Source organism: Eutrigla gurnardus (genome assembly GCF_963514095.1).
Source record: "Eutrigla gurnardus genome assembly, chromosome: 23".
Lineage (NCBI taxonomy): Eukaryota > Metazoa > Chordata > Actinopteri > Perciformes > Triglidae > Eutrigla > Eutrigla gurnardus.
Window position 1 is genome coordinate 14,146,818 of NC_139934.1, and position 11,939 is coordinate 14,158,756.

General features: G+C 42.6%; 1 protein-coding gene across 2 annotated transcripts; it reads left to right on the forward strand.

The window, feature by feature from the left end:
- The first annotated feature begins 972 nt into the window (after positions 1–972).
- Positions 973–11,866, forward strand: rela (v-rel avian reticuloendotheliosis viral oncogene homolog A). 2 transcript variants are annotated; one of them, XM_084002310.1, is made up of 11 exons: positions 973–1,136; positions 2,972–3,007; positions 3,231–3,376; positions 3,874–4,019; positions 5,627–5,718; positions 6,506–6,640; positions 7,893–7,997; positions 9,223–9,438; positions 9,561–9,641; positions 9,743–9,826; positions 10,002–11,866. In XM_084002310.1, the coding sequence occupies exons 1-11, from the start codon at positions 1,130–1,132 to the stop codon at positions 10,841–10,843; spliced, it is 1,890 nt and encodes a 629-aa protein (XP_083858436.1). In that variant the 5' UTR covers positions 973–1,129; the 3' UTR covers positions 10,844–11,866. The 2 variants fall into 2 exon arrangements, with proteins under 2 accessions (XP_083858436.1, XP_083858437.1); XM_084002311.1 differs by having other exon boundaries at positions 10,005–11,866.
- Positions 11,867–11,939: the final 73 nt, after the last annotated feature.

Genomic DNA, 11,939 nt, shown 5'->3' on the forward strand with positions numbered 1-11,939 from the left:
ATGTGAATTGTACGAGTGTGAAGTTTTTTGATTTCATGAGTATTTTATGATTTATTCGGTTGAACAACAAATCAAGTAAACTACAAATAATAATGAATAAATAGAGACAGGAGCCCTGCATGTTTATTAGCATAACTTTGCCATCGTTAAGGCCTGGAGTCGGATCTTTGTGTAGACCAGCAGCGAAGACCAGCAGCAGAGTGGATCCGGTCTAACGTTCGCGCTCTCTCCATATAATGACTAATGCCAAAAGTTATGTTTTGCCTCTCCCACTCACAACCTATTTTTCTGTTCCTTTCAAGTGCGTCATCTGGGTATTTCCGCACAGTTTTGAGTGGGCGGAGGCAAGTTGCGCTGCGGAGGAAAGTCAAAGAGGGTGCAGCTGCGTCAGGCTGAACTCACCCGGAAACGGACCAGTTTTACACCTTCAAAATAAAAGCGCAGTTGCTGTGAAAACATATGCAACCATTATAATTTCCCAATAACTTTAATTAACTATTTAAATGAAATATTGTACTGTAACTTTACAAGTCAACATAATGGTGAATAATAGCCATAATGTTGGATAAATGCTTAATTAAGTGTTTCCTGAACATTGGCACTACAATTATTCCACATATTTTGGTGAAAACATTTTCATCAGGTGGTTCTCAACTCAAAAATATAAATCCAGATATTATTATTATCATTATTTTCTATTATTGTTTTTATTACAACTTTATATGTATGAACATACAGTGGGTGTATACTATTATTAAGTATGTGATTCACTAATTCATCTAAATACACTAAATAAATGAATGGAGAACAGAAGAAATGGATACGAGCCATTTTGATGAAGTGGACTTAATGTTGTTGTAAACAGTGTATTAAAATAATGCATTATTTCTGCACTCCGACCGGAAACCGTGTCCGTGCACTGTTTATCTTGACGTTCCGTACTCTCTGTCTGCCACAGATGTGGGCGGAGCAAGCGAGGCGACAGAACAGCGATGTCAAGAAGTTTTTAAGATTGTCCGCACTGTCGTGAATGCGGCTTCTCTTAGCTGGGAAAAAAAACAAAACAATACACGACAGACAAACAGTGGTGTCGACGGAGACCTGTTAAGCCGGACTCGGACACACAGCCATGGACGGTAAGAGGAACCGGATTTATTTGTTCGGCGTGTTTACCGGGCTCAGACACTGGGGGTGAAACTGTACAGGGAGTTGTTTTGCGCACAGGGGAAAGCCCCGCTCTCGCTGCTGCGCTAACAAGGGGAGTCTGCTGGAAGCTAAGTACACTCGGCGTTTTCACGTAACTTGTATTACGTGTCCCTGCCGTATCCGAGTGAGAGTCGACGTGACGACGACTGTAATGGTTCCTCTTGTTTGTTGCTAACTCACCTGGCACGCGCCAACCAAACAGTGTCGAGCTGCCAAGAGGCCCGTTGGGTTTTAGTCCACCTCATGGATTTCCCCAGTCACTCAAAATGCCAAACCACATTGAAAGAATTAGCAATTTATTGACGTTCCGTCTATTTATGCACATATGTGCTAAACTATTTCATTCTGTGTCATTGTTAATATATTCTCTTGAGTTCGGCTTACATATAACCCACAAGGTAGCATTCTTTTCAATTAAAATCTGTCCAATTATCATTGGTCCACGCTGCTCGCAACCGCCCACCTCACTTTTACTGGACGGAAATTAGGGAAACGGCATCATCATTTCGTACCAGTTGTGGCGGAATGCGGGCTCTTATGCGGCCCATATGTATGCCGATGTGAAGACTGTTTTGTGACGATTTAAAAACTACCCGTGTTTCCATGTTGTGTCAGATTAACCTCTGCCTGCAAATCAAATAACATTAAATAGCACGATTAAAAATGTATACATTGGATTTGGTTCCATCATTAGGTTGTTTTCCCCCCACATCACAGTTTATTGTTAATTTATCAGAATCTACAATATGGATAGGAAGAGGACAGTTTAGAAATGAATACATTTCAATTTGACCTCCATAAATAAATCATCGCTGAAGCATCTGTGTCATCGACTTTCACTTGAATGCTGCTTCCACAAGTTGTTGACTTTGTTTTATTACTCAAACAGCATGCATACACACCCACACACACATGGAAGCAGTGATTCTTTTGTTCACGCAATTCCAAGTGAAAGCTTATCACGAAAGCATCTCGGATGCTTCGGCTCTGATTTGTTATTGGGGCATTTAAGGATTTATGAAGGCCAACTTGTGGTACACTCTTACTTTTGCTTTCACAACATCAGGCTCAATAAATAGGCAGGAATGTGTCTCAGATAAATAATTCAGAAGTGTAATTATATTGCACACTTTTTGGTCTCCATGCTTTGTCTATTTCCAGATCCATATTCATAGTATAGTATAACTTAGAGTCGAAGCAGACTGACACTTGACCCACATTCTATGAGTTTGGTCTGAGGCTGTGAAGCAGGCGTGTCACGACTTGGGAAGCATCCGACCCATGCTCTCACACCAAACCCGTCCTACTAGCTGATGGGTGGAGCTTTGACCAACCTGAGCTTGTGTCACTTCTGTGAATCTCAACAATTCATTAACTGAGCGCCTGAAACTCGAGCTGCTCCTTACTTAACAATGGCGTCTCCTCGCAACAAGGCAGGTAATTGGACACCGATATTACACTCTGCCTCGCGCCATTGTTTGCTTTTATTCTGCACTTCTCCTTGTTTTCCGCACTTGACGGGCAGTTTCTGGCAAGTAATTATATTTAGCTGGGAAGTCCTTGTATCTCAGCCTAGTAGATTTCCACCCCGGCCACAGTACAAATGACAAACTGTTACTAAACCACAAATATGTGCTGAAAGCAGATTTTGGTTTTTGTCATCGGTGCTGCCACTGTATGCCGTGTGTCATGTACTGTGGATAAAGACCACTAATTGCTCTTAAGAGGTTGACTAACATGTCTTTTTGCTTTCTGTCCACCACAGGTGTGTATGGATGGGGCCTGGCCCCACTCAACCCAGGTAGGAAGTTCCTTCCCGTAACTGATCCATATAAACCAGTACTGGGTGTCACAAGTAAACATTCCAGCACTCTGTGTACCACCGACGATCAATGACAGCGCTACTACTGTGTTGAGACACTGATTTGAGTAAAGCAGTGTTGACACAGTGTTGCACAATCTGGACACTGTGGTTTTGTAAATATATACGGTGACTCTGCTTTTAAGTCGGTCTTCCTCTCCAGTCCAAGCAGCCGGCCCCTACATAGAGATCATCGAGCAGCCGAAGCAGAGAGGGATGAGGTTCAGGTACAAGTGTGAGGGCCGTTCAGCTGGCAGCATCCCGGGGGAGAAGAGCAACGACACCACTAAAACCCACCCAGCCATCAAGGTGAGATGGTGCAGCTCACTGAGCATGTTTTACCATCTAATGTAGATACGATGACATCATATTCCACTTTGGTGGAAGATTGGGTTAGAAAGTCCTTACTTTTGACCAAGCTGCTACTACAAGACAATACTACTCTACCCGAACTTCAGATGTTGCACTTTGACTCTCCAAGGAGGTTTGTAGGTTAAAATGTGATCTTGGACATTTTAATGGGTATTTTTGTATATTTTATTTCACAATTCCTTCCCGTTTGGTCAACAAAATTAACTGTTAATAAAAAAAAAAACACCTGGCAGGGTCATATGATGATTAATAATGAAGGTTAAAAAAAAAAATCAAGAACAAAGTAACAAACATGCATGGCCAGCCAATAAATAATGCAGCACATAACCCCCATACAGTTGCAAATGGTCATTTTGACACTTTCGTGTTTTTACGGATGAAATAAACAAGATGTTTAACATAACACAATATTAACAGGATTGTTTCTCCGGCAGGTGCACAACTACAGCGGGCCCCTTCGTGTTCGCATCTCATTGGTGACGAAGAATCCACCGCACAAGCCGCACCCCCACGAGCTGGTCGGGAAAGACTGCAAACATGGCTACTATGAGGCGGACCTGCAGGAGAGACGGATACACAGGTAGGGAACGGGTGACATCTCATGTTGGGGTGTCGAGCACCCTTCAGAGGCTGAACATCATGCTGAATTGCCTCAGTGTGGGGAAAACTGCAGTCTCACATCAAAACAAGCTGGCATTTGTGAGAGATTGACCAAGATAAGGATAACATCATTTATGTGAGATGACGTGTTTACCGTTGCCATGGTAAAACTAGTCACCGGCTTCACCTTGGGTTTGGAAATAAGTCAAACATTAACAGCATAACTCACCGGATGACAAAATTGAGTTTACCTTTGTTTGCTTGGCGGCCTTTCGGTCTAGTTTCTTGTAGGACCATCAAAACATGCTACTGCTCAAAATACAGGAGTAAAGAAGCATCATGGGTCTGTAGAGAGAAAACGCAGCAGCACTGATTGTTTGATCTTTTTTTATTACATCATTTTTTAACTTAATATGACATAATTCAACCAGTCTATCTGAGCAGATAGAGTGATGTTTGTCCGTCTATCTTTATCACCAGGGTGATGCAATTCAAACAAAAACTGTGGACAGCCCTCCACTCCCAGTGTTGTGATACACTTTTTATATTAGTCATTTGTTTTTTCACATTGACTGTACAGTCAAGTAATATGAGCGTCGCTTCTTTTAAGCAAGAGAGAAAATGATTCTCTTAAAATACAATTAATTTTTTTGCCTACCGTAGTTTCATATATATATATATATATATATATTACACGTAAAACAGATGCTACAAATTACTAAAGCAGAATATCAATTCTATATATATATATATTAAACGTAAAACAGATACTCCAAATTACTAAAGCAGAATATCTAAAATAGACTGTCTGTCTAAAATGTCTTCTATGGGGAGTGCACTTGAAGTCAAGTATAATTACACTCACACTTTAATCTGCTAAACTGTCCTCTCAGCTGGCGGATGTGCTCTGCTCAGTGACCCATAGCGATGATGCTTTATTATTTTGCAATGTGGCTTTCATGGGAGCAAAAATGGAGGCACGTAGATGATTAAAACTGGGGTTAAAGGGACAGTTTGGATCTTTTGAAGTGGGGTTGTGTTGGTATTTAGTCGACGGAGGTCGACATGCCCCAGTTCTGGAGAAACAGACGGGAGTACCAGCAGAGGAGCAAAGTAATGTGCTGCTGTGAGCGGGGACAGCAGTACAACATACTTTAGACACTAAAAGATATCTATAACAATGAATAATTACACAATTACACCTAATACACTATATGTAGAATATTTTCACTGCCTTCCCTTGCTGTCAGCCCTTTCTGACAGTTATCTATGTTCTCTTTAAAGCCAACAGACTCCTTTTGGGGGGGGGACATTTTGACCTAAAAGTAATTTTACCTCGCAGAAGATGATAGCTGCTGATCGACTGATTATTATCGACTGATTATGGATAATTTCCTCATCCAGCCACACTTCTAAAAGATCCCTTTAATGGAGCGAATACTCACACCATGTGTTTTTTGTTTCACATTAGAAAAAGAACAGAAAATCAGAAATATGAAAGAAATCATAATGTCAAAATAGAAAGTACATGTACGCTCCGGTGGTTTCTGTCTTTTGGTTTCGGTCTTTCACTGTATTTGCTTTCAGTTTTCAGAACCTGGGCATACAGTGTGTCAAGAAGAAGGATGTGAATGAGGCCATCACTTGCAGGCTGCAGACTAACAATAACCCCTTCAACAGTAAGTGGTGCCGCGGAAAGCAGAGTGTGTGACACAAAGCACTTTCTTTGTCGTTGCCCTTTTCCTGCTAAATCTAGGATTGTGTGAACGTCAATGTGAGGTCTGGAGAGAGTCCCTAAATGTCCCACTCAAGTGTAAAGACGTACTGGACTGGAACCGACGTTTCTCTCTCAAACTGATAAAAGTATAAAGAATCTCACTTAAAATGGACTGAGAACAGAAGTTACTCAATGACTTTAAAAGTGAGATTTTAAAATGACTACTAGCCGACTAACTTTACGTAACTTTTGACTTAAACATTGCTGTTATACAAGACTGTGGTACAAGACTGTAGCTAGCTAGCTTATTGGCTAATGTCAAGCTAGCTACATTCAATGTTGAGTGTGCTACATTTACTCTATAATTGTGTCTCCTTGTCCTCCAATCTATACAACATATATTTAAACCTGTTTCTAGATTATTATTTTTTTACCTTTTGCCTTGTAACCTTGTTAAGAACTAGCTAGTTAGCATTAGCAGTGATAGCCACCATGGTATAGTCTCGTCCCTGCTATTAAACTCCCTTCGCTTGAGTCTACAGCAGTGGGTAAAATACAGACGTCTATAAACGAAACTGAGAGAAAAGGATTTGACTTGAAAGCCAGTATTTATACAGTTGCAATATGAACAGGAAGTGTAATTTGGCCCTGACTGATAGCCCACATATGACAGGATGCAGCGCTCTGCCAGACGGCTGTGTTTGTGTGATTGTGCACCCCACCCTTTCCCTCTTGTGTCTTGGCTGCAGTTCCCGAGGCGAAGGTGTGGGAGGAGGAGTTTGACCTGAACTCGGTTCGGCTTTGCTTCCAGGCCTCCATCACTCTGCCTTCAGGGGAGCTCTTCCCTATGGATCCTGTGGTGTCGCAGCCCATCTACGACAACAGTGAGTGGGCAACACTGGTGTTGTATACGTGCTTGTGAGGAACAATCATTTTGAAAATATAATGTGAGGCAAGACTCAAAGTTTAGAAATGTCATGGTGAAATGAATGCGTTCAGTGTCTGTGTCATCAAGACATTTGCATACGTTTTGCACACTAAATGTAGTTATTTCAGAGCACACATTATTCTGTCAGGAGTCTCCACAGTGAAGTATATCTCAGCTGAGGATCTAATACCACAGTCTGTCGGGTTCTCCAACCCGTTATCACATTTCATTGTGTGACTTTTGAAATGTGATATCCACTATTTAAATTAAAGCCAGACTGGCCTTTTTCAAAATGAACAGCAGTCATAATAAAATTAAATTATCATACATTAACATTGAATCATATACAGTAGACAAATTGAGCAATTTCCCTTTTGCCTGAGAAAATGATTGAATTATTTTGGCTCCTTAAAGGAAAAGTTCGGAATTTTGGACATAGGACCTCATTTCCAACTTACCCGAGGTGATATAGGTCGGTGGAGACCGTTTTCAGCACAATTGGTCCAGTCCTTATATTTGCACAAGTCACTGTTGCTAAGCTGGTGTTGAGCTAGCGCACGTCAACGGTAACATCCAGCCTGTCTCTAAAAACAGCTTTAACTGCTCCGCAGAACACCCGAGACAAATGTATTATAACGTCGGACTATCGATGTACATGTCAGTGTTGGTAGAATAATTAAAAAAAATGTTTTTAACGCTGCTACTAGTACTAGCTGTCACGACTGTAGGGCGCTTAGGTTTCGTTTTTACGCACTACTACTAACACGCAAAGTAAAATTCCGCCGCTGCTGAGAAACTAGTCCCTCAAAATGTTTTATCATTGAAAATGCAAGGTTGGTTTAATTTCTAAAATTATTCTACCAACACTGACATGTACATCGATAGTCCGACGTTATAATACATTTGTCTCGGGTGTTCTGCGGAGCAGTTAAAGCTGTTTTTAGAGACAGGCTGGATGTTACCGTTGACGTGCGCTAGCTCAACACCAGCTTAGCAACGGTGACTTGTGCAACTATAAGGACTGGACCAATTGTGCTGAAAACGGTCTCCACCGACCTATATCACCTCGGGTAAGTTGGAAATGAGGTCCTATGTCCAAAATTCCGAACTTTTCCTTTAAGGTGTGGAGCAGCCCAAATCGCCCTTCATTTAAAAGCTGTGGTTATTTGTATTTATATGTATGGGTTAATGCTTTGTGTGTCTTAAAGGGGCCCCAAACACAGCTGAGCTGAAGATCTGCCGAGTCAACCGCAACAATGGAAGCTGCAAAGGGGGAGATGAAATCTTTCTGCTGTGTGACAAAGTGCAAAAAGGTACAATACGTCTGTACTGTGTGTGCTTTGGAATATGTATTCTATATTCTATTATCCCCACACTGAATTATCCCCCGCTGTGAAACTTACCTAAGCTGGTCTCTGGGCACAGAGTATGAGCTGGGGGGGGTCGCAGATGCATGTGCTGCGCCTCCTGGCTGGGGGGCCAGTTAGGAGTAGTGAGTGAGGAGTCAGTATGAAACCGGCAGTAACTTTGGATGTTCTGAGAAAGTCTGAGTCACCACAACCACGAGAGCTCCTGCAGCTACAGAATTAGAGATCCGCCATGGACAGACACAGAGGTGCACAGTCACTCATTCACGCACGCAGACACAAGGAGGCATGCACACACGCGATCAATCTCGAGGGGAGCATACTTCACTTTGAAAACCTCCGCTCTCAGATACAACCACTATGAAGTGATATTTTTGACCAACGTGGCCGATGTGAGGTCGCCTGTTAGAAGAAGAAGAGCAGTCACCTGATCCAATTACTTCAATCACAAACCAAAGGCCGTCTTCCTCTATTCCACTTCTCACTTTTCAGCATGCCGTGCGTGTCTAATGACAATGAGTGGCTTCCTGCTGTGTCTCTGTGCCTGCTAAACGTGGAGAGTTTTTACATCATGAGGCTCACATGAGAAGTGTTTCCTGCGTGGGTGCTGATACGTTCAGCCTGTGAACTCTGCCTCCGTTTTCATTTCTTTGTATTATCTCTTATCAGCACTCAGCTCTTATTTCTCATTAACATTCAGTTCAACAAAGAAACGATATGTGATCTCACACTTTTTTTTAAAATTGAAATGTTTGAGTTTCAGCTTCTCTGCTATGGAGTTTAAATTCTCAGCTTTAGTATTTCCGATGCTGAACAACAAGGGTTGCCAGTCTCAGTCCAAGGATGAATCAGAGGGAGTTGTTTAAGATGTATATTTGACTGACACAGGGTGGATCTTTGGGTTGGACATGAGAGCACTGGGATAGTCGTTATGTTGTATATTTGATGAATATCATTTAATTGTTTGAGTTATGGAGAAGGGGCAGGACTAGAAAAGTGAAAACTTCTTCCCACTCCTATCATGTTATTTGGTGGTTTATTTGTTGTTAATGAGAATGTATACATCGAGTTTACTATATGTGTACTGTTTGTTATTTATTAGTGTTTGTAGTTTTATTTCTGTTAAAAATAAATGAAACTGAAGTGATTTCCCCATCTTGTGCTCCCGTAGAGGACATCGAGGTGCGTTTCTTCCAGGACTCCTGGGAGGGAAAGGGCACTTTCTCCCAGGCTGATGTCCACAGGCAGGTGGCCATCGTGTTCCGCACACCGCCGTACCGCGACACGAACCTCACCGTGCCCATTAGAGTCAAGATGCAGCTCCGCCGGCCCTCTGACCGCGAGGTCAGCGAGCCGATGGACTTCCAGTACCTGCCCTCTGACCCAGGTAAGTGTCCCATACTTTCCGTACCATGGCACATCACGTCTGCTTTTCTTCAGATTATTGAACATTTCAACTCTACAAACGCAGTCTTCTTACTTCTGCTTCATTAAAAATGATTCCTGTAGATGAATACAGGCTGAGTGAGAAGAGAAAGCGTACGGGAGACATGTTCCAGAGCCTGAAGCTGGGGCCCATGCTATCTAGTGGTACGTGGAAGAGATGTATTTTTCTATCGTTCTCACAGCTTTACAAATAGGTGAAGAGTTTTTAGTTGCGGTGTGTGATAACCGTGTCTGTTTGAATCCAGTGTCCGTTACACAAGATAGACGGCACATAAGCCCGGCAAGGAGAACCGTCACGGCCAAGCCTCCATCAATGAATGCACAAACTGGTGAGTGCTTTTAATAGACGTATTTAAGACATATACGTTGCACTTGAATCTGTGAATATCACAGCTTATTTGAAAACAACCCCAAACTGATGATTAGTAGGTGATTCTTCTGCATAAAGATCATGTTGCTGCAGTATTTTCTGTAGCTGGACTCAGCTTGCTTGTGTGTCTCCAGCAGCTGTGGTGCCCCCTGGTGCCAGTGGAGCAAAAGCCCAGTCTTCCTACTCCTGTCAACCAGGCCAGCTCTTCTCAGTCCAGCCCAAGCTAGAGGCCTCCCCCTCCATCTCCGCTGCGACTACAAACCAAACATGGAGGATCATGGAGAGCCTGAACCTGGGCCCACAGCCCAAAGCCACTCCAGTAGCCAACTTCACAATGAGCCAGGCACCATCCTCCTGCTCCTCCAGCACCACTTCCACCGCCAACCAGGACTACTCAACGGTCAACCTGTCAGACCTTCACGAATTCTTCCCCAACATTTCCTCGGCCATGTCCCAGGAGTCGGCAGCTTCCCAGGGAAGCTCAGCCTCGTTGCAGACCAGCAGCAACTTCACCCTCCAGGGCTCTCAATTCCGGGTGGATGCACCACTTGTGGACGATGATATCCCAGAGTTCCCTAGCTTTTCCGATGCCCAGGCGCCCGTCACTCTGGACAACCTAAACATGGATGAGTTTGTGGACCTTCTGAACCCCGCCCTCATGAACGAGAGTGGAAACGGCACCTCAATGTTGGCTCAAGCTTGTCAACAAGCCCTCCCCAGCTCTTCTGCCCACAACACGGCATCCCAGAACACTTCCGACCCCGCTGGCGCCCCGGGAAGCACCTGGATGAATTACCCCAACAGTATCGTCAACTTGCTCCAGAACGAGGGCATGATTGAAATCGGCAGCAACAGCATGCACCGGCCTGCTGTGCTGGATGAGTTCGACGAGTTGATGTCTGCTGACGAGGATCGTCTTATTTCCATTTTTAATAATGGAAGCCAAGCTGGGTTTGTCTCAGGACACCCGACTTAAGCGTGTCCACGTAATTCTTTTTTTTTTTTTTTAAAGGACATTTTTACATAGACCACTTGTTCGTGCCCTTTTAGCCTTCAGAACTAAAAGTCCTTTGTTGTTATAAAAGACAAAAAAAGGAAACAAGGTGGGTAAAATAGGGCTGTAAGCGACAGAATGTAGCAAAACTGCTCACTGTGGACGAGACTCTTTATGGTGTTCAATTAGTGGGTTTTGTCAGGTCTTTATACAGCTTGAGCGATAAATGATAAAGGAAGGAACCAATTCAGATTTCATCACGCTTGTTCAGCATCAATCATTAAGCTTTCATAAAGACGCTCGGATCAGATGCGTTGCTGAAGGCATATGTTAAATGTTTTCCTGTGCAACATGTTAGCATGTTTTTTGTACTGTCATTTTAACAATTTTGATAGCACTTATCAGTGTTCATGTGAGTATCACTCTTTAATGCCTGAGTTTGGTCTGCCATTTTATTTTAAACAAATCGGTAGGTGTTCAGGTCTGGAGGTAAGTCTATGCAAATGATGCTGATTTTCCTTGTAATTAAATATGGCCATTTATTACTTTGGAACGTCTTCTGAAGGTCAGCAGTAAGTAACAACCTTCTCAAACAGGTGCCTTTGTTGAGTCTCAACAAAATGTAGTAATGTGTTATGAACCAAATGAAGGTCTACGTATAATTATCAAACAAGCAACATTAATAAGTACATGCTTATAGCAGAGAAGCTAACACTTGTGGAGCTGTATCAGATCGTGTTTTTTGTGTCTGCTGAATTTCCTCTGGTCTCTAATCAGTTTTTCGACAGTTATTTTGTGAATGATGGCTGCTGTTGAACTGCACTTTCAGACTTGTAGGTCACCTTGCTTTCCTCGTAGTAAAAGATGCTCCGAGATGAGATTATGCTGTTATATGCTGTTATGATGTAAGCAGACTATACTATGCCTTTTGCTGTAATGAATTATCAATTCTGTCAAAAAATTCCAAAACACTTTTCTTGACAATAAAAAACCACGGCATATTAAGATGATCTTCAAAAGTAGATTTTATTTGGCAACTCTGTTATTGTGGTTCCATATAAACCAAAGAAATAAGCCA